Source organism: Natrix helvetica (assembly GCF_964273705.1).
Source record: "Natrix helvetica genome assembly, chromosome: 2".
In the NCBI taxonomy this organism is placed as follows: Eukaryota; Metazoa; Chordata; class Lepidosauria; order Squamata; family Natricidae; genus Natrix; species Natrix helvetica.
Window position 1 is genome coordinate 244,254,561 of NC_138552.1, and position 23,964 is coordinate 244,278,524.

The 23,964-nt window shown below is 42.5% G+C and overlaps 1 protein-coding gene across 3 annotated transcripts in view; it reads left to right on the plus strand.

The window, feature by feature from the left end:
- The window catches only part of PTPN14 (protein tyrosine phosphatase non-receptor type 14), a 158,071-nt gene that overhangs the window by 59,979 nt on the left and 74,128 nt on the right, over nt 1–23,964 (plus strand). For all 3 annotated transcript variants that reach the window (XM_081942194.1, XM_081942195.1, XM_081942193.1), the window contains exon 2: nt 21,048–21,372. In XM_081942194.1, coding sequence (XP_081798320.1) covers nt 21,199–21,372 — 174 coding nt within the window. In that variant the 5' untranslated portion in view covers nt 21,048–21,198. The remainder of the gene's footprint in view (nt 1–21,047; nt 21,373–23,964) is intronic.

Below are 23,964 nucleotides of genomic sequence, written 5' to 3' on the forward strand. Positions count from 1 at the left end.
GTGTTCTAGTTTCTTTCTTTCTTTTTTACATTCAATATGACTTTGGAAGAATATATTCTTGAGAGTAACAGAAGAAAAGATCCTCTCCTTCATTGTTCATCAAAGATAGCAATTGGACAATATAATATTTCTATAATCCATTAGTTTTCAGGATGATTGGGTTGCCTGAACTCTTTTATTCTAATTGGGGAAATGTTAATTCCATACAAGGAATTTTTCTATCAGAGAATTTTAGGGTTTTCCCTGTGCAAAAGTTGAAAGTTTCATAGTGTTTGCCATTTCTGGGATCCAAGACAAATAAATGGTTTCTTGTAAATTTTAGTGTCAGAAATCTGTGTTCTCAAATTTTTAAACATTTAGTCATCTCTGGTTGTAGAGAGAATATGATTCCAATTTGGGATGATTGTTAGGTCCTGGCTATTGTGAAGTCAAAACATCACCTTATGTTATCCATTATAATATTCTGAAATATCTTCTTCTGTCTATTGATTGGAATTTTGCTAAAACTTTTATAGTTATTTGGCATTAATAACCATGAGAACTATATTTTATATCATGCATCCATCCATTCATCTATTTGTCCAGGCATCTATTCATCCATCTCCTAGAATTCAGAGCTACCACAATTTGGCATTTTAATTTGATTACTGTTTGTGATTTTACCCCAATTTATTGCTATGTAGCGCATTTCTGTAGGCCACATTCCATTGCTATGTTTTGTTTCTTGAACGTGTTAAATATTCAGAGTATTTGTCAATGACTGGATTAGGAAAATGGTCTTCATAAATATCCTTATTTTTACATTGAAATCAATAATAATTGTGATGACGTTGATGTCTGCACTATACATTTGTTTTAGACTGGAGCCACAAAAACTATGGTGTACTGTAGAGGTCAAGGTACTAATCTAGAAACCAGGACACTCTGAGTTCTAGGTTTCCTTTAAACGTGAACGCTTAAAGATTGGACTGACCTTGGGCCAGTCATTCTCTCTTAGCTCAACTGTACTTTGAGGTTGGCTGTAGGGAAAATAGGAGGAAGGAGTATTAAATATATTTGCAATCTTGAGTTGATCAAATATGAAAAATGGGATAAAATTATAATAAAATCAGAAATCAAAATCCAGTCATTAACAAATACTCTACGAATTTTTAGCACAAATATAGCAATGGGATATGGCCTAGAGAGATGTGCTACAGTAGCAATAACTTGGGGTAAAATCACAAATGGTAGTCAAGCTAAAATGCCAAATGGCTAAACCATCAGGAGCCATTAGGGTGAGACCTACACATATCTGGGTATTTTATAGATGGACATCATCAAGCATGGACGAATTAAAAACGTGATTAATAAAGAATATATCTAAAGAGTGAGAAAAGTGCTGAAGACAAATTGAATGTTGGAAATAACATCAAAGCCATCAATACCTGTACCATATATGTGATATAATTTATTGATTGAACTGGAATAACTGGAATTATTAACGAGACACAAGCGGAATATGGTAGTTTGGACCAAAAAATTAAAAATCTAGTTAGCATTTACTATGCATTACATCCCCTTAGTATAATTGATAGATTATGTCTGCCCTGCAGAAATGGAGGTAGAGGTTGATTTCAAGTCACTGTAAACAAAGAAAAGTATGAATTGGCTGATTATGTAAAACGTAGCCAAGAACAAGCATTGATGCAAGTTAAACATTGAAAATTACTGAATGTTTAAGAAACAAAACATGAATATTGCAATAATGTAATAAAAACAGGAACAAAATGCTAGCAAAAAAAAAAGCATTGCATGGACAATTTCTACAAAAAATCAAATGGAAATTGGGTAAAGATAAAAAAACCTGTCAGTGGTTTACAACTGGAATATTAAAAAAGAAAGAAACTGAAAGCTTCATTTTGGCTGCTCTAGAACAAGTTATTTGAAGTAATGCTATTTAATGCTACCAAATGATTCAAAATGAAGATTATGCAAAGAAGCAGTAGTAAGATTAGAGCTTTTTCTCAGCTCATCCAAGAATATTGCACAAATTGATTATAAATAACAATATAACACAGTTACCACAATGATTCATTGGAACAGCTGTAAAAATTATGTGCTGTAATGAAAAACTGATGGAACATAGAGTTGAAAAAATAGTTGCAAATGAGCAGGTTAATATGTTACGGGATTTCCAAATGACTGATAAAGTCTTGCGCTTCAGATTTAAGTCTGTTTGAAAAGAAGAAAGTTTGAATAATTGAAGTGGCATTACCAAGGGATACTAGGAGAAAAAAAATAGAAAAGATCACATAGTATCAACAACTAAAAAGCAGAATTAAAAAGTCATGGCATAAACCAGCTGTGGTGGTCCCAATTGACACATTGAGTACCATACTAAAAAATTGTTAGAAACTGGTGCATTAACAGAATTTCCATTTGCCAATTACAAAATGCTACAGAACTTGGATCTGCACATATACTAACCAATGCATTAAGATATCATAGGTTCTTGGGAAGAATTTGATGCATATGAAGGCCAACACCAACTAGAGAACTGATCTCATATAATAATAATCTGTGGCAAAAGAAAGCAAAGATGGGTGCAACTCCAAAACATCTGGAGTACCACTTGATCACCATAGGCCTTGACACCAGTCAATTGCAAAAGTCAGCTTTATTTGGGACTGCTTAATCTTGTGATGACACCTTTAACACAATTAAATAATAACTTCCTATCTTGGATCCTTGGAAGAGACTTGATGAATGGATAAAATGCCAAATCCAGTCTAACATCTGTCTGATTTACCAATCCTAATAAAACAACATCTGCTTATCTCAGGTTCTTGGGAAGGATTCTATAGGTGGATAAAAATGCCAAATCCAGCCTAAACATCTGTCTGACTGCACAACCAATCATAATCTTCACTTATTTAATTATCTTTTCCTCTTCTGAAAGATGCCACAAGGTGACAGGTAGTCCTCAACTTATGACCACAATTGGAACCAAAATTTTAGTTGCTAATCAATGTGTTAAGTGAGTTATCATATGGACCTTGTTTTACAACCAATTTTTACCACAGTTGTTTAGTGAATCTCATGACTATTAAGCAAATCATATGGTCATAAATAACTTTTTGCGAGGCCATGGTGACTTTGAATGATTGTTATATGAATGTCAATATATTGAGGACGAATTGTACCCAGATTTGTTACTTGGGCTCACATCCTGTACCGTATCAAACTCAATTTCATTGAGAGCTGCATCAGGGTTGTGTTTGACCTTGGGGGGCCGAGTGGGCATGGCTGGGATGGGCCTGGCCAGCTCAACGTCCTGCAGCCCTCTGCCAATGGAAATGAAGTCTGGGAGGGCCAACAGAGACACCGCAGGCCTTCGCTGTTTCCAGGGCAGCCCTGTGGGCCAGATCTAAGCACCCTGAGGACCAGATGTGGCTCGCGGGCCTTGAGTTTGACACCCCTGCATTGCATATCAAAGACCTAACCCAGGCTTGGAAAACTGTCAACCAATTTATTCTTTCAACAAAAAACGCCTTACGAGGAAATAATCAAAAGGAACAAAAAATGAAACATCCATTTTGTTGTCGTCTATGTATTGGAATAACAGTAATAATCCAGTACTATAGAAAATCTTATCTGAATCCTCTTTACAAAGCTTTTAAGGATTATTTGTGAGCTAAAAGCTGAATATCAGTTTAATTAATTTTTTGTGACCATTTTACAATAAGCATCATATATATCCATTTTCCTATTTTTCAGTAAAAAAAAGACAAAATTTAAAGAAGAAGACAACTTTTATTTCTAAACGTCTTCCTTTTTTGGGTCCTCAAATTAAAACCACTTGATGGCTGTGTGTGCCTTTTTTAATCCCTATATTTGGCTCTAAAATATCTTAGCATTCTTTTCTACTTACATATATAAATAAAACACAACATATGGTAGTTCTTAGGAAGGAAAATAAAAATGAAAAAGGCACTTATTAATTCCTTCCCAAATAAAAGAACTAAAAAAGATGTGAATTTCTTCTCCCTTGCAGAGAAAGTTGGAATAGAGATGCACATCACACTTGTTAACAAGTTAAATGAAACAAGGATAATCCTCCTTCAAAAAACTGAGGATGTTGAACTACACATCAGGCATATTTATTCTGAACCTCTTGATTGCCAAAAGTTTTAAAAATTATTGTTAGTTGTGAAGTTGTGTCCAACCCATCGTGATCCCATGGACAATATTCCTCCAGACCTTCCTGTCCTCTACCATCCTCTGGAGTCTATTTAAGCTCACGCCTACTACTTTGGTGACTGCATTCAGCCACCTCATTCTCCTAGGCGCTGCTTGGAGTGTCCAAGCACGGGTTAACATCAGCTTGCTGCCCAAGGACTGAGTTCGAATTCTTGTAGCTCCGCCTCTTGCTCCCCTCAGAGGCTCAGTTTTAAAAACTCAGTCGCCCTACAGGACGCAATTTGGGGAGATCCAGTCCTTGAGCAGCAGACTGGACCCTTTGGTTAGTGTAGTTAGCTCCTTTTGAGAAAAACAGTTAAGTTTAGTTAGCTCCTAGATAGAGTTTTGTTATTTTTCTGTATTTTCTTGGATTTTCCTTGCATTTTCGCTTGTTGTAGTTTGAATTTGGCGCGCGAGCCAGGCTGCCTGGAGCGCGACTCGCTTCTCGCAGCGACGAGAGCGATCGCGCCGGGGGGGTTCGTTTGGCGGCTGCCAGCGAACAACGGGGGTGCAGGTAGGAGGCTAGGACCCCCAGGGACAGCATTAGGCTGTCGCCTTTTTCCCCGGTGCCGCTCCAGGTGCGAAAACGCGAACGGCGGCCATTTTTAGTTTAAAAATTTTGGCGCGCTTTTTCTGCTGGGGCTTTTAGCCTCATCGCGTTGCCTGCGCTCTCTGCAGATCGCCGCAGTAGGGGTTGAAGAGGACCATCGCAGGGTCTCCTGACTGGGTCTCTTCCCCTCAAGACCTACAAAGCGGCAGCAGGGGTTCTTTTAGTCATCTAGACCATTCATCCTTGCCTTCTTCAGCGCTGATCTGCTGGCTTCCGACCTCATCTCAGCTGGAGCCATTTTCCAGCCACCACTTGCCTACAGCAGGAGGATCCCAGAGATGCAAGCCTCAGATTCTCCAGCACCTCAGCCATCGGGAAGGATTCCCAACGCAATGGAGAAGCAAGTGGATCAGCAGGCTGGCCCACCAGCAGCTAAACGCAGCAGGACCAACCCTGCTGCTAAAGGTGAAGGGGTGGGATGCCCAGCTAAGGGGAAGGCTCCTAAAGCCAAGCAGCCTTCTAGGGCTGAGGAGAGACTAGCTGCTAGGAGGCAGAGGGCCCTGGAGAAACAGTTCCAGAAGGCCTTTTCTGCCCAGCAGGCCCTTCCTCCAGCCCCTAATCCTGGGGAGGAAGGGGTTCCTGTTCCATCTACCTCCAGACAGGGGATTCCTCCCTCCCTTCCAGGAGAAAGAGAGGAATTCGATTTTTCCCCTAATCCATCCAGGGCCTCCATGGGTTCCCCAGGCCATTCCCTGGCAGCAGACTTCCTTGATGAGGCAGACTCCCTGGCAGAGGAGGGGTCCTTCATCTATTCAATAACTGGACCAGATACCCCTCAGGCCCACGACCCCCCCTTGCCCAAAAGCATGCAGGAGGTGGTGGCAAAGGCCATCTCTCGGGGTATCTCTGATGGGATGATGCAGCTGGCATCTAAGCTTCCCTTTGCATCTGTAAATCCCAGCAAGGGGAAACCAGCTAGGGCACAAGGTCCCCCAGCGAGGGAGGCCTCACCTGATCCCTCGGGCATCAGTGAGGTTTCTGACTCAGAGGAGGTGGAGCGTGATGCTCCAGACCTCTCTGAGGATGAAAATTCCACTCCAGAGCCGCCCCCCTCTCTGGGACTTTTTAACTCTTCCATGTTTAGGGCTATTCTGACTAAGGCCCGGGCTGCAGGTCCCCAGATGGGCCTTCCAGCCCCCAAGCCCAAACCTGCCTCGGATCAGGCTTCCACGGAGACCATCGGTCCCCAGGACCCAGGGGCAGGGCTCTTCAACGAAGTTTCCCCCCCCCCCCTTAGACTTGGTTCCAGCCCCTCAGCTGTTCCTAGATATTATCCAACGCCAATGGACCCAGCCTGGGTCCTTGGCAAATCCCAGCGGGAACGACAAGAGGCTATTTACCATGGAAGAACCTCTGGAGGAGCTTCTAAAGCTCCCCCAGGTCGATGACCCCATCATGTCCCTTACCTCCAATTCGGCTCTACCTGCTGAATTACTGGAGGGGCTCAAGGCAGAGGACAAAAGGGCTGAATCGTCTTCTATCAAGACGCATATGGCCACTGCCTGGGCCATGAGAGCATCTTCTGCCTCTTCCTACTTCGGGAGGGCAGCTCTCTTCTGGCTTCGCAAACTATTGGCTGGCCTACCGGCTGGGGACACTAAAACGAGGCAGAACGTAAATAAAATCATAGCAGCCATAGAATACTCTGCTGATGCTTCACTTAGTGCCACTAAGTTTTCCTCCAGGGCTTTAGCCGCCAATGTGACCTCACGTCGCCTCCTGTGGCTCCGCCACTGGCAGGCAGATGTCAAGGCAAAGTGGAAGCTGGCTTCCGCTCCCTTTAAGGGTGGGAAACTCTTTGGGGAGGCCTTGGATTCTTTTCTGATTGAATCCAAGGATAAACGCAAGATACTCCCAGCCATGACCAAGAAACCTGAACGCAAGGGCCAGCCCTTTCGGAAGGGTTCCTTTCGGAGCTCCGAGCCTTCCACCTCCTCAGGTGGTCCAGGCTGTCCCTTTCCCCAGTCACAGGAACGTCCCCAGGACAGGTCATTCTACAGGGATAGAAATAGACAACAGGGCTTCCGTAAACCTTCCCGAGGGGTGTTCTCCAACCGCCCCTTCAGGAAATCCAAGTGACAGTCACAGGGACCCTCCCATAGGCGGCCGTCTCCAACTCTATGCCGCCCAGTGGGAGGAGACCACGATGGACGTGTGGATCCTCAACACGATCCGTCACGGCCTGACCCTGGACTTCCTTTCCCCCCCCCCCCCAAGATCCCGGGTTCGCTGCCCCACTCCCAGGTCACCTCACAAGCTCCAACTATTGAGGGCGGAGATAGACCACCTTTTAGAGATAGCGGCCATAGAAAGGGTACCCGAGGGTCAGGAGGGCACAGGCTTCTATTCCATCCTGTTCCTAGTCCCCAATCCATCGGGAGGGGTGCGGGCAATCTTGGACCTCAAACGACTCAACAGGCATCTAGAATACAAGCGTTTCAAGATGCAGTCCCTGCAGACCATCCTGGGTTGCATCAGGCAGAGAGACCTCCTGACTTCGATAGACCTGAAGGAGGCATACCTGCACGTTCCGATTCACCCGGCGCATCGCAGGTTCCTGAGGTTCCAGTTTGCCAACCAGCATTTCCAGTACAGAGCCCTTCCCTTCGGACTCTCGTCAGCCCCACGCACCTTCACCAAGCTGCTGGCCGCCATCGCAGCTCACCTGCGCTCAATTCCAGTGAGGCTGGAGTGCTACCTGGACGACATCTTGATCCACTCATCATCCAGGGATCAGGCGCAACAAGACCTCAACACCACCATTCAAGTCTTACAACAGCACGGCTTCTCGGTCAACCTGACCAAGAGCCATCTCAACCCGACCCACAGGATCCAGCATCTCGGCACCATCATCGACTCGGAGTCCTGCAAGGTCTTCCTCACCCAAGAGAGAGTGGACAGCATCAGGTCCCTCGTGCGGAGGATCCGATCCACCAGGTCAGCAACAGTAGTTTCCCTCTCGCAACTGCTAGGGAAGCTGGTGTCCTGCATTTCGGTGGTCCCGTGGGCACGCCTCCACGCGAGGGATCTCCAGTGGTTCCTGCTGCCTCTCCAGAGACGCATGGCCAGCAACTCCAGGAGGGTGATACGTCTCCCTCCCAAGGTAATCCGTTCCCTCCGATGGTGGCAGTCGGACGCTCTCCTAAAGGGTTCCTACTTCAAGGAGCCGGAGCGCCTGGTCATCACAACAGATGCCAGCCTCTTCGGGTGGGGGGCACACCTTCAGAACCAGGTGATCCAGGGCAGATGGTCTCCAGCGGAGCTCGCCCACAACATAAACTGGCTAGAGCTCCGGGCTGCCAGACTGGCCCTGAAGCATTTCCTCCAGCTGATCAGGGACAAGGATGTGCTGATCCTGACAGACAACATCGCCACGAAGGCGTACATCAATCATCAGGGCGGCACACGGTCCCTTGCTCTGATGATGGAGGCGGAATCCCTGGGCCGGTGGGCGGAACGACACCTCAGGTCTCTGCGGGCAGACCACATCTCGGGAGAGGACAACGCGACGGCAGACTGGCTCAGCAGATCCACCATCCAGAACGCGGAGTGGCGCCTTCACCCAGATCTGTTTCATCAGTTGTCTCGGCGATTCGGCCTTCCAGTTGTCAACCTCTTCGCGTCTCCGGCCAACGCCCAGCTACCCAGGTACTTCACGAGGTTCCAGTGCCCAGGGGCGGAAGGCACGGACGCTCTTCGTTCTCCCTGGCCTCCGGGTCTGCTGTACGCCTTCCCGCCCCTGCCGCTAATTCCACAGGTCATCGGGAAGATCCTGACAGAGGGAGCGGAGGTACTGCTGGTAGCTCCTCACTGGCCGAGGAGATCTTGGTTCGCAGACCTGGTCAGTCTCTCAGTGTCTCGTCCCTGGCGCATTCCTCAGGACCGCATCTCCCTCAGCCAAGGGGCCATCCATCACCCGGAACCCCAGTGGCTGAAACTTGCCGTGTGGCACTTGAAGGGGAGATCCTGAGGCTCAGCGCATACTCGGAGAAGGTGATCCGCACCATCCAGGCATCCAAACGTCCATCAACGATTAGAATCTATGAAGCTACCTGGTCGGCCTTCTCTCGCTGGTGCCTTCATCACCAGATCTCTGCCACTTCTGCCACCGTTCCCCAAGTGCTGGACTTTTTGCAGGACGGCCTTGACAGGGGTCTGGCACCAAACACTCTCAAACGCCAGACTGCCGCCTTGGCCTTCATCCTGTCTACTGAGTCGCACCTGTCCCTCAGCAAACACCCGCAGGTGCGCAATTTCCTCAAAGGAGCCTCCAATCTGGCTCCTCCTACCATCCACAGGTATCCCACCTGGGACTTGTCCGTGGTGCTACGTTCTCTGACCGGGCCACCATTTGAACCCCTTCGGACAGTTGGACTACACCACCTGACCCTCAAGACGATGTTCCTCATTGCCATCACTTCGGCTCGCCGGATCTCTGAACTGGCGGCCTTGTCAGTCAGAGAGGACCTTTGCGTCATCCACTCCGACAGAGTGATATTACGTCTGGACCCGGCATTCGTACCAAAGATCAACAGCGTTTTCCACCGCTCACAGGAAGTGATCCTCCCGGACTTCTGTCCACATCCCAAGCATTCCAAGGAACGTGAGTGGCATAAGCTGGACGTCCGCCGTGCCCTGCGGATTTACATGAAAAGAACAGCTCCTTTCCGCAAGTCGGAGGCCCTCTTTGTGTCATTTCAACCTGCCACCATGGGCAAGAAGGTCACCTCCGCTACAGTAGGGCGCTGTTATAAGGGCGTGCATCCAGCTGGCCTACGAACATCAGGGCAGGCCGGCGCCTCCTCGTATCACCGCATACTCAACAAGAAGTGCAGCCACATCGGCCGCATGGGCCACCCAAGCTTCCATCGAAGACATCTGCCGGGCCGCTACGTGGTCAGGCCCGTCACCGTTTGTCAAGCACTATAGACTGGACACCTTTGCCTCGGCTGAGGCAGCCTTTGGGAGAAGAATTCTGCAGAGGGTTGTGGCTAGCCCCGCGCCCGTGAACAGTTCTTCCCTCCCTGGGGGATCATAGCTTTGGCATGTCCCGTGCTTGGACACTCCAAGCAGCGCCTAGGAGAATGACCGTTGTCTTACCTGAATGGTCTTTCTCTAGGCGCTGCGGGAGTGTCCAACCCCACCCTATCAGGGGTCGCGGGGTAGTTTCTTCATTGGACTGGACTATTGCATTGACAGTTCCTTCGGACACTCCTTCGTTTTTTATTTTATTTATTTATTTATTATTCACATTTATAGACCGCCCCCTCTCCCGGAAAGGACTCGGGGCGGTGTACAGTCACTAAAATGCATTATAAAATACATACACAAAACAGTTAAATAATTAAATACGTAGGTGAAGGAGGTTATAAGACTGTAATAGAATAATAAATATAGTACATTAAAAGCTTATTAAAACCCCAAACCCAATTAAAATGAATAAATCCCCGGGAGGTGAAACTAAGAAAGTGCCAGGCCAGCTGATTGAAATAGGTGAGTCTTTAAGTTTTGCCGGAAGGAACGGAGGTCGGTGGTAGTTCGAATGTCTGGCCTCTGAGGGGAGCAAGAGGCGGAGCTACAAGAAAACTGAGCCTCTGAGGGGAGCAAGAGGCGGAGCTACAAGAATTCGAACTCAGTCCTTGGGCAGCAAGCTGATGTTAACCCATGCTTGGACACTCCCGCAGCGCCTAGAGAAAGACCATTCAGGTAAGACAACGGTCATTCTCTGTCGTCCCCTTCTTCTTTTCCAGCATTAGGCTCTTCTCCAGTGAGTCCTTCCTTCTCATTAGGTGGCCACGGTATTTGAGTTTCATCTTCAGGATTTGGCCTTCTAAAGAGCAGTCAGGGTTGATCTTCTCTAAGACTGACTGGTTTGATCACCTTGCAGTCCAAGGGTGAAAATGGCTGTAATTCAGTTCCTTGCTTTCAAGTAGCATTAAGGATTCAAGAGCCTAAGGCCGTGATGGCGAACCTATTGCACGCGAGGTGCTGCCCTGTCAGCTGGCGCACTGGCCAGCTGAGTTCACCTTTTTAAAAGCTATTTTTCGCCTTCCCCAGGCTCCAGAGGCTTTATAGGAGCCTGGGGAGGGCGAAAAGAGCTTCCGGTTTGCTCGGAGGGTGGTTTTAAGCGCTCCGAAGGCTTCAGGGAAGCCTCTGGACAGTCCCTGAAGCCTCCGGAGGGCCTCCGGGGGATCGGGGGAGGCTCTTTTCGCCCTCCCCAGGCTCCTATAAAGTCCCTGGAGCATGGGGAGGGCAAAAAAAACATGTAAAAATGGGGGGGTCGTGCGTTTTGCGCGCATGTGCACTGGGGGGGTGCATGTTGCATTATGGGTGCGGCACGCCCGCACTCGACCCCCCTGTGCTCCCCCCACTTGTGGCACGTGAGCCAAAAAAGGTTCGCCATCACTGGCCTAAGGCATTTGTAAAAGAAGGATTTATCAAAGATCCTGGCTTTTTTCCCCAGGAGCTTAAAGTACAATGTAATCTTGTCCCATTTCCCCCCCTACAACAACCCTGTGAGGCAGGTTGAGTTAAGAATGAATGGTTGGCCAAAGTAGTGAAGTGTAACTAGGAAAATTGAGGAGATTTTGAAAGAAACATGTCCCTTTTAATCTTTGCTAAAGGAATATTTGTATAACTAGGAGTACATCTGCAGCAAATCTAAGCAATGTGTATTTATTGTAAAACAGCCAGTGCATTTTCTCAATTTCTTTCTTGACTATTTCATGGTCTGTTGACTTGATGGTTAATTGTTCAATATGCATTATAGATCCATAATTATGATTTCCCCCCCTCTTCAGTTTTGCAATGGAGACAGAGTCACTAGCAGCATTCTTGGAATAAATGTCTGAATAACATGGTCACTGAAAGAACATTTATTGTAGCATAAGCAAGAAAAAATTAAAAAAATATTTTTTATACTTCAAGCAAAAATATACTCAGAACCTTAAATAAATGGTCTTAAGGTCATATTGGTACTGCAGAATCAACCCCTCCTCTGTCTTTCTGTTAGAACCAGAAAGTTATTTAGCGCTAAAGTACCTAACATGTAAATACTTCAATTAAAACTTTTAAATCAATTTTTAAAATTTTTAAATTAATTTTAAAAACAAGTAAATCTTTTCTCTGTTTCTAAGCCTAATTACAACTATTTTAAGATCTGAATTGGAATGGGATGACATTACTTAGAGTGAAGAAATATGAAAGTCCCCTCCACAATGTTTGTTAAAACTGAAAAGGTAATAGTTATACATAAAGGTCCTGTCGTGCCAAAGAGTAATTCACACAGTTTCTAACTTTTGAGTTAGAACAATAGCAATAACGATAGCACTTACACTTATGGATTGCTCCATAGTGCTTTATAGCACTCTCTGAGTGATTTACAATGTCAGATATTGCCCCCCAACAATCAGAGTCTTCATTTTACTGAATTTGGAAGGATGGAAGGTTTAGTCAATCTGACACTCCCTCAGGGTTGAACTCCAGATTGTGGCCTGCAATACTGCATTCTAACCACTGCACCACTAGGACTCCTTTTAGAAAGGGTATTTGTTTTAGGGGGGGGGGGGGAATGCTGGTGGGGATAATGGGTTTTCCTTATTTTAAAATGTGCTTGAACTTCCTGAGGTTGCATGTGCATGCATCATTAACTTTCACAGTTGTCAGTTCTCTAAAAGCAATATATTGCAGTCCTATTAGGGACTTTCAGCAATATTCCTTGAAATACTTTTATCATTATGATGCCATAATGTCATTCTAAGAACTGCTTCTGCCTTGCAGACTCGATAGTATTGCCCATAGATCCTCTGAGAAAGAGTCGAATGTAAATGTCCTTTACAACTTTGGAAGAAAAAAATCAGAAGTCATTCTTAATATATATTTGTGTTCCCCTTTCTTTTTCTTTATACCTGTTCATACTGTACTTCTAGACCTATTCTCTTTTTATTCTTTATCATTTCTCTTGATTGTTAGTTTACATTGTTTGATGTGTATGCTGTGTAAAATGTAACTAAATAATTTGATACAAAGAAGGCAGCTGCGAAGGTTACAGAAAATGACCATGTCACCACAAGATGCTGCCACTATTGTAAATAAATGCCAGTTGCCAAGCACCCAAATCACGATCACATGACTATGGGACGATGGTCATAACTACAGGAGAGGTCATAGGTCACTTTTTCTGGCACCATCATAACTTTGCACTGTTGTGAACTCAACATTTATAAATCAAGGAATACCTGTAGAATCTAGAACACTATTTTCCTAGTTGTCAAATGAATGAAGGTAGCTCGGGTTCTTTTTAATTCATGCAGATTTTTTCAACCTGTAAATTCAATAGTTTCAAAATTTTCTATTGAAAGTATCCTTTGATTTACTGATTTTTCTTCTAGCTGCCATTATATTTCGAAATAGGTCTTCAGCTGCTGTATATGAAATATTAGCTTACAAGAATAGTACTTATCTCAGTTTTGATGCCAATTTAACTAAGGTGACATGGCATGACAATTTTTTGGATTGAGAACTCTTTAGAGCAAAATACAATTGGAGATGTTCCAATAAATTATTAAACTTGAAATGCATTCATATGTCTAAATACATACTTTGAAAACACTATGATGCACTTCTCATCTAAAGAACCCTGCAGAGAGAAGCTACAGAATAGCGAAAAAGTATATCCACATTTCATTTTCTCAGTGTGGGGGGTGGGCACTTGTTAAAACTCTGCATATGATGTGTGGACTGTATTCATTAATAGAAAAACATAGGAAATCTCTTCCATATTTTGGTGCATGCATTAAATGATCTAATTAATTAAAAAAATGAAAAAATGAAAAAGGCAGAATCTTCCATTTCTAATTAAAATGAAACCCCTATGTTGTACATACATTTTAATTAACCGACAAAACTAAAATAGTTTTCTTGTTTCGAACTAGTTTGTAGAAAAGTTGGCTTCCTTTTCAAAACCTGTTTTTTGTACTCAGAGCAATAGTAGATACTGCAGGAGGTAAATAGGTAAATCTTTCCAGATGAAACCTGTCTTTGGTATTTGGCATTCTTTAATGTCCTCTTCTAAAAGTGCAGGCTTGTACCTCATCAAGCAAGTTGGGCTAATTATCCCCTTATCCATGCCCAGCCCAGAATTGCATAGTTCTGATAGGTGTGCTGTAGTTCTATAATATATGGAATGCTGGAAGAATTCCAGAAGCTGTTAGTGAAATCTTCAACTATAAGAGGCATTTAATATAAAGCTAACTTCAATTTACCCATAAGGAAACTGATAGTAGTTATCAGAGGATACTCTTAGGTCTTGCTTGTAGCTGAACAGTGGAAACAGGACATTCAAAGGTCCTAATGAAAATTACAATCTTCCTGCAGGGAATTGTGTTAACTTTAGTGAAAAGCACTGTGAGATGGTGATTAGATGGTGATTAGAATACATGTGAAGTTATCATTGGGACAGTCACTATTTCTTAGGCTAAATCACAAATTTATTGAAACAAACCAGACACCTAAAATTTAGCAGTTTGCTGCTAAAGTTTATTGCTACAAGTCCTAGTGGTCTTTTTCTGCTTGCACTACGTTGTCTCAGGCATTGGCCTTCCCTCTTCTTCTCTTATAAGGTTTAAAAATGTCTTCTCTCAGTTATGAACTAATCAACTAACTTCCTTAATCATAGTTCTGGTTAATTCATCTAGATCAAGAGTGAACAATTGGTTTATGTTGAAGAAATGCCAGCTGATATGGCATTCTACACGGTGTCTGAAGTAATGGGTACCTGATATTATTTTATATTTTATTGTGTCATTTTAAGTTTTGTCCTCTGACTTCAGCCATCCCTCCACAGAGAAATCTACTTTGCCTAGGCTTTTCCAGATAGGTAAGATGTGCCAGATGATTAGGTCACTCAGGAATATTTGTTCCAATCATCAGTCAAAGAACATATCAAGTCACCAACATTAACTAGGGCATATTCTCACAAATGTTATGACATGTATTTGGGGAAGCACATCAGCCAGGATTGTAGAGAATTCAAAGAATTAAACTGAGTTATGATCTTGGCTTCTCAAAACACATTAGAGTTTTGAAATTTTTAAGTTTTGCTATACCTGAAACTGGGAAAAGAATCATTCAGGTAAAGTTCCTTGAAAATGAAAATATTGCAACACAGCAGCAGTCATGAGGTGACCACGCTCGCTGCCTCCTGCACTTCAAAAATAATAAGACCTCCCCGAAAATAAGGCCAAGCGCTTATTTCGGGATCCAAAAGAAAATTAGACCCTGTCTTATTTTCGGGAAAACATGGTAAAAAAACAGTTTCATGGTCAACAGATAGAGCACTTCATCCATATTTTGACCAGTTCCTCACATTAGTAAAATTCAGACTAGTAAAATATTTTATAGGCTAAAAAGGCGGCACTATCAAGAGATCAGAGCAATCCCTTCCTGCTTGGTTTCTCTGTTGAATATGCAGGACATACAACATACTGTATAAGGGATAGAATGATCTGTGCTTTGGCCACCAATGTGGAATCTTCCCATCTTCTATCAGTCCTAACTAAGGCAGTAATGAAGAATTGTGTAAGTTGTAGCTTCATTTCTGGAAAACCAAATGCTACCAACTCTGGTCAAAATAGTGCTGACAATGACTCTACAGTCAAAAAACTCTGAGTCCAATATTAGGGAAAAACTAGAGGAATTAAGTAGCTTGCTTGGGATGGGTAGGGGAACAAAGTGGCTTCTTTTTGTTTGAGCTAGCAAAGGAGAGATGGAATATTCTGCCTCTCTTCTGGAAGCCCACTCATAAACTATCGCGAATGTTCTAGGCCAACCAAGCATATTGTTAACAAAGAGGGTTATGTAAGCCTACACAAGGAGTGGCTGTTCACAGTGGGACATGGTAAATAGAAAACATGCATTGGATTCTGCAACAAAGAATTCCATTCTTATAAACACAGCTTTTAATTATTTTTCTCATGCCATTTTTAATATTCCCTCTCATTGTAAACAGATGTATGAAGCTTTTGGGCACAGCTTTTTGAAAGAGGTGTATTGTTTGTTTCTTTAAAAAAAATCCCTTTACACTTTGTTACATTTATGCATGTGAATGCAATAATAATAATAATAATAATAATAATAATAATAATAATAATAATAATAATAATAATAATAATAATAATAATAATAATAATAATAATAATAATAATTTATGCATAGAAAAATCCTAATTTATTTTAATTTACTTGTAATGTTTAATTTTTGTTTTTCTGCCCAAATGAGACTCAAGAAGCATCTCAGTAATCAGCAATGTGCTTTGGACTCTATGGACTATAACTAGGCATGACAGTAGTGAAATGTTCACATCCTAGTTATGATTCCACATTCATTCCCCCCCCCCCCCAAAAAAAAAGTGCTTCCCATTTATAATGAAATCTGGGGATGATCTTGGGTGGTTAGGTTAGGAGAAGAGATGTTGCCTAGGAAAAGATCAGACAAGAGAGGCAGGGAACACCTAATGGTTTAATGGTCGAAGAAAGAAACTTAGGAAGGACACACACACACACACACCCTAATAATTCAGGTAAAGTTAAAAGTGCCAGTAGGAAATTTGTGCCTTCAGACTTGCAAGATTAATGTTAATGTAGCTTTTCAGTAAAGTAGAATTAGCTCATCTAGTCATGTTTCCTGTCTGGCTTACCCAGAAAGACTGAAAAATAGTAAATTCGACCACTTCTGAAGATGGGTTTATATGTTCTTCACTTGCAAATGCGCTAGGTTTCCAAAAATTATAGATATATTCCGATATAGTTTTTATCTAATTCTGTCTGTCCTTTTTGAAGATATGTGAGGTCAAGAGTTTTCCTGACTTTGGAATAGAAGTGATATGGAATCTGATTGGTGGACCAAAGTTCTTATGAATACGTAACCTTGCTTTCAACTCCATTTCTGGCATCCTGTGTCTTGTGCTGTCTCAGAAGAAAAAAGCTACATGAGTTTGATAGTTATTATGCAATTTGTATACACTACCTACTGACCTTGCATGATTTTTTTTTAAACTAAGGTTAGTCATACCTGGTTGACACTTGTATGGGAGAGCACCAGATTATATAAAGGCTGTAGATTCAACTAGGAAGCAACTTCATACAGTCTCACTCAGTATTTCTACCAAAAAAAAGTCATGTCTATATTATTGCCAAAAAAATTTGCTCAACTTGAGAAAATTATTATCTTTTTATATAATCAGAGACTGGTTTGAATATTTATTCTCATAAATATGCATCTAGGGAAAGAGTCTAATTATGGTATTTATAAATGTATAGAATATTTATACATTATTTACATAATTTATCCAATCTTCTTATGGGAGAAGGGAGAATAACCAGGACTTTAATAGCTTCTTGAATGTTGTGTGTGTGTGTGTGTGTGTGTGTGTGTGTGCGCGCGTGCGTGCGTGTCATTTAAATATTGAGGATAGGAACAGACATCATTCCAGAGGGCAGGCATCCCAATAGAGAAGACATGCTTTCTATGCCCCATAAGATGATAATGCTTAAGTGATGCTCACTCTGCCTGATATTACTGGATGGGCAAAGGCAATTAGAGAAGGAGGGCCCTCAAATAGCCAGGCCTCTATCAAAAAGGGTTTTGGAGGTGAATAACCAACACCATGAATTGTAGCCAGAAGCCAGTGTAACTTTTGAATAAGCGTAGTCATAAAGCTATTAATGAGGCATGGCCAACACTGCATGCACCACTGAATTCTGAAGTAGCTGTAGCTTCTAAGTTGTCTTCAAAACTGTTCCATGTGAAGCATATGACAGTAATCCTTGCATGTGGCAACTAGGGTGTAATAACTGTCTGAATGGCCTCCCAGTCTAGGAATTGTTTCAAATGATATAATTAGGTGTATCTGTGTAAATGTTTTTTGGCTTACAGCTGCCAGCTGCTCTTTGAACCAGAATTATGACTCAAAGATGACTTCCAAGTTGTGCATCAGTCACACATAGAGAAGTTCAATCCTATCTTGATACCTCCTCTTTCTGGAGTCATAATACGTGCATTTTGATACTATTATTGATGATGATACAATTTAGACACCGACACCTCTGTGTGGCTCTTAGAATAAAAACAAATGACAGTATACAATCCTAATTTTTAAAAAAATCAACAATATGACAAATCTGGTCAACAACAACTAAGATATACCCTTCAAGGAACTCAAACTACCTTGTTTAAAGCCTGAGAAAAGAGCCAGGTCTTTAAGGCTCTCTGGAATGGCTCCAGGGTGGGAGCCTCCCAGTTCTTGAGGGTAACTCAGAGGTCAGTTACCATGATAGAGTAGACATGCTTCTTCAATCTGATAATGACACTGTTATATTGAAGGAAGGAATTTGCCAACCCTGTTGGATCATAGTGATACCACAAGAGATAGGCCAGTGGTGGAGAACCTTTTCAGTACCAAGTGCCTAAACTGGAATGTGCATGCACATGCTGCAGTGCCGCAAATTCGAAGACAAGCTGGCCAGTGTGCATGCACGGGCCGGCCAGCTGGTCTTCACATGTGCCGGAGCACCGAAAACCCAAAGACTAGCTGGCCGGCATGCACATGCCTGTTTTCAGGCCATTTTTTGAGTCATTTTCAGGCTGTTTTTGGCCAAAAAAAAAAACAGCCCAAAAAACCAACCTGAAAACAACACAAAAAATGGCCTGGGAAACGGCCCAGAAAACGGCCTGGTTTTTTTTTGTTGTTGTTGTTGTTTTGGTGGGCGTTTTCTGGTGCTCTGGTGCCCGCGAAGACCAGCTGTGCATGTACGTGCCGAACACCAAAAGAACAGCTGGCGACAGCGCACGTGCTCACAGAGAGGGCTCTGTGTGCCACCACTGGCACACATTCCATAGGTTCACCATCACAGAGATAGGCAATCCTTCAAATAACAAGGCTATATATCATGTAAGGCTTTTATAGATCATAACTAGCCCCGTGAATTATACCTGAGTAACATTCATCCATAATTTGTCCCCATAATTTTTATATGCAAGTTTTTTTCATTTGTTATCTTCTTGTTTCTGCAAGCCTTGAAATATTGTATAAAAGAATATGTAGTTTTATTCATAGCACACTAGTCTGAAATTAAATGAGTCTAAGGGAGTGCCTGTTCTGATGAAAGGAAATCTATTTAAGTAGAACAATAAGGAAAATAACATTGCCAAATAGTGTTTGATGTTCAATTTGCAAAAGAAAAACTTAGACACGACCCAATCCTGCCCTTAATAATCTTTGTCTAGTTTCCTTGCATTCTTCCTACTTTTTCATTTCTAAAAACAGAATGGATTAGGGTTCTTACTATAGCCTTATCCAAGCTGATGCCCTTAGTTTTATGGAATTAAATCCCAGAGCTTGTTGCTTGATTGGCTAGTTGTTACTAGAATTATATCCAACTTGGGGGGGGGGGGGTGTAAAAAAATCATTCTACAGACCTGTAGCTTTTCTCTCCTGATATCAGGGCTTTGACGTTAGGAGAACAAGACAAAGGGGCAAACATGATGAAGAAGGAACTGAAAACTTGTTCAGAAACCTTGTTCTAGTTGAATGTTTGAGGGTTCAAACTGAGAAAAGAATGGACAGGGCTCATGGCTCTGTCCTTCCATTCCATATAATCAGGTGGAGATCTGAAGGGGAGTTAAATTTCTAATATTGAATATTTGTACAGTCCTCCATGTAAACTTGAGATCTTTTTCATTAGGATCCTTGATCACAAAAAGGGACATAGTCTCACTCAAAGTAATGTGGGTGCATGTCCCTTCAGACCTCCATGTAAATATATGTGAGACTTCATTCTCTACCCAGTTGGATCTCTCCATCTAAACAAAATTAGATTCCTTTCTGCCGTAGTTCCAATTGCGGGGGAAATTTAAGAACACTCATTTCTTTCCCGTAAGTTGGAAATACAACAGCTATGACAATAAAAGAGGGAAAATGTATTGGACTTATTTTCTTAGCTGCTGGTCTGATGCTAGGGCATTATTGGAAGCTTTGACAGCAGGATACTCCAAATGGAGAGACAAGAGTGCCTACTACCATTGGGAACCTAAACATGGCTTATTGTAGTAATGGGGGTGGGTGGGTAGAAACATGTTGTGTTAGACTTACTAGTCTTAGAATTGTTTTTAATTTTGCTTAGTTTTTGAGAGTGCAGATTTTTAACAAAAATAGCTTTCCAGACTTTTGAAACTACTTTAAAGGTATTATTTGGACTAGGAAATTTACAAGAGCAGCTACTTTTTGTCTTCCCCATGATTTAACTAAATAGGAACATTAATTTCAATAAGCAAATGAGATTGCTTGGGGCTGACCTGTGGTGACTCTGTGTTATTTGATTGATGGATTGATTTAAAAATACTTACATAGCCACACATATTGTAACAACAACCCTGGACAGCTCACAAAACAATCAAAACATCAATCACCACAAATAATCAGAATTTTAAAAAATCTATAAAATCTCTATAAAAACTCACGACAGTCCATGGTAGCATTCCCATACATCCACATGCCATTTTAGTTGATTCCAGCCTCATCCTACCACAATTATTGTGTTATAACTAAATTATTTTTAAAAAAAATGATTTATCATAATTTCTGTTTGATAAAACAGTTTGGCTTTCCCCAACTCAATGTTTCCAAGGAGACCTCCTGGGAAATGTTTTACAGTTAATTCCTATTTTTTATCAGCATTATTAATAATTTAAAGTTATTATAGATGTGGACCTGGGCTAATTATGGTTAAGGTTACTTTTAGTATCATGTTTTCTACTTCACAGTGTACTAACTTGAGTTATCTTCCAGTGAAAAAGGCCACGGAGCATTCAGACTGGTTATGAAAATATTTGCATCCCCAAGACGGAATTCTGTTTGCAAATCACAATTGATACGGATAGTCTGCTGATCTTTCTAATCCTGTTTTCAATTTCTGTCTTTCTGTCTTAGTGGTATGCTTCTTTTCTCTAGTCCAGAACTGAAGAAGGAAATCATTAGTAGTAGACAGGGAGTTCAAAGAGAACATGTACTCCATACAGTGTTTCTTCAAAGAAAATTTGTGGGTTTGGCCAATGGTCTGAACTATCTTTGAGAGGCAACAGCTGTTACTTCCCCAAGGGAAAAATCATTACCCAGCCAAATCCATGACAATTAACCACACATTGCATTGCTGTTTTTCAGGATATTGCTGTGGTATCCACCTTTGGCATGGGCAACATTTTGCAAACCTGGAGGAAAATTTCTGGAAATAGAGGAACAGCGTTCAAACCTTCCTTACTAAGAAGATCCAAGGTGTGAGAAGAAGAGGGCTAGCTGCTTTAGCCTAGCAGACATGCCTTTTGGGCTGAAATTACGAAGGACTCGACGCTATAATGTCCGGAGCAAGAACTGTTTCATGACCCGGATTCAACTGTTGGAGAACAACCTGATTGAGTGCACATTGTCTGTGGAAAGCACTGGGCAAGAATGCTTGGAGGCCGTAGCTCAGAGGCTGGAATTACCAGAGGTGAGGGTAACCCAAGAAAAGACCATATGTAACTTGCCGCTCGGTGTATTTTTAGCTCTGGCTGTTTGTCATTTGGAATCTGTTTATTACAATCATGTTATTTTTGGAATTGGTCCGATCTTATCGCTGAATGGAACTTTGGCAAATGTACCTTGCTTACCCAAACATCAGGGCAGTCTATTACCTACAATTTGGATTGTGAGTCAATGTTATTTCCTGTCAGGATGAAACTCTTAACTAATATGCAAGGGAACATCAAAGGTTGTTGGTTTTTTTTTTTAATCTATAAGCAAAAGGATGTTTTTGCTTGTATGTAGACAAAGTGGATAACAATCACATTCACACATGACATCAGACCACTTTTATTAATGGGGGTGGCTGTTCCTATGAAATATATGTCAGTTTTGCTGGAAGAAGTATCTTAAAAGTCCATTTTTTTCCTTCTGTTTCATTAAACGGTCCATGAGATGTAAGAGTGATTCTAGCAGTATGTTTCAAAAGTCAACTAATTCTCAGTGAAATTTCAACATGAATCTCAATTCAATGCTATTATAAGTCTGACTTATTGCCACAAGAATCTAAAGCACAATAACTGTTTCCTCTAAAGCAATGGTTCTCAACCTGTGGGTCGGGACCCCTTTGGGGGTCAAACGACCCTTTCACAGGGGTCGCCTAAGACCATCGGAAAACACATATTTTTTGAAAAAATACAGAAAACATAAAATAATTGTATGGTTGGGGGTCACCACAACATGAGGAACTGTATTAAAGGGTCGCGGCATTAGGAAGGTTGAGACCCACTGCTCTAAAGGGAAGATTGGTTCCTCTTGGTGTCTCTTTACTTCAGCTACAGACCTATAAATCAGCATTTGAAATTTAGTGACAAACTGATGAATAATAGTGGTACAATTGCCCACCTAGCTTTTTTTTAAAAGGGTACATGAATGTTACGAGTGACTTTATTTTTAAAAAATAAACAGAAAAGGAGAGGAAAACAGTGAAAATCCTAGTCCTGCTGTCTGGTAATGTCATTTTGTCAGTACTATTCACCCCTGCAGCCCTGAGCCATCTATTTTTATTTTAAACCAGAAATTGTTCCAATAGAATCTGTAGGGGGAAGCCCTACCTCAAAGTGTGCTTTATCCTTCTGGAGATCCATAGAAGTTTCAGAGGTGCACAGAACAGAACAGAAAAGACATAGACTGCACCTGCTTTGAAGGATATCTCAATTATCCTGGAGGTTTTCTATTGGATGCAAATGTTTATATGAATGAAATTTGGGGCTTTCTGGGGAACAGTGTAAATTGTACCCCAAGAGAGTAAGCTATTTTTTCAGTCATTAACTAAAATGAAAACATAATGAAATTAAAACCACTTTTTCAGAGTGACCATTAAGTGAATGTTGTGGTTGATAACTGAAACCATTCATTTGAAAGAGGATTTTTGCTGAAACCAACAAAAACGTTGTGAATCACAGCCACATGATCACAGAATGCTAGTTGTAAAAGTGACCTTCCCAACATTTGGTCATATGGCTCTGTCTCTCTGTCCCCCCCCCTCCCTCCCCCCTCTCTCTCTACCATTTATAATGGCCGAGGGTGCTTTATGGACTATAAAAACACCTGTTTGGTGGCTGTGGTAACTTCAAACTATCATAATGATCAGTCTTAAGTCTAGGACTATCTGTACTCTTTATGGATTTGTCTCTATGCTAAATGCCTGGTTGTAACTATTTCCCCCCCATAAAGTGTCTATGGGAATATTATAGAATATAGATGGATACTTGTTTTTTTCAGCAGACATGGACTAACATGGACTACATTCTGTACATTGTAGATATGCATTCTTTGAATTATGTATGTTAAAAATAGTTTGTAACACCTTCATCCAACTTTCCAAATCAATGAGGAGCAAGGGTAAATAATCAGTTATGGCTATTGTAAAATACCAAAATATTGTACTATGTTTTCCTGAAAATAAGACAGGGTCTTATTTTCTTTTTACACTCAAAATATGGCTTGGGCCTTATTATGAGGGGAGGGTTTATTGTTTTGGGGTTGCCGGGTGGCTGCTCTCTTGTGAGCGGGCAACCAAAGAGCCGGGCAGAGCCTCATGGCGAATGGCTGTGTTGCGCTTTCGCAGCAGCGCAACACAGCAGCCATGAAGTGACCATGCTCACGAGCAGCCACCCGGCAAACCCCCTGTTCCAGCCGGGCACAGCACCATTCACTGACCTAGGGGTATCGCCAAGCTGTGTGAGGGCCTGTTCACTGCCGCCCGGCTCCCGCGGTTTGGCACCTTCCAAGTGAATGGCGCTGTGCCCTGCTGGAAAGGGTTTTTTTTCGGGTGGCTGCTCATAAGTGTGGTCGCTTCATGACTGCTGTGTTGCGCTGCTGCGACAGCGCAACACAGCCATTTGCCCATGGGGCTGTGCCCGGCTCTTGGGGAGCCTGCTCGCAAGAAAGCAGCCGCTCAGCAACTCCCCTCTTCAGCTGGGCACAGAGCCGCTCACCAACCTAGTGGTCTCCCAAAGGCAGTAAGCAACGCGATCTTCTTTGCCTCCCCCCCGATTCCCGTGACTTGGCACCTTCG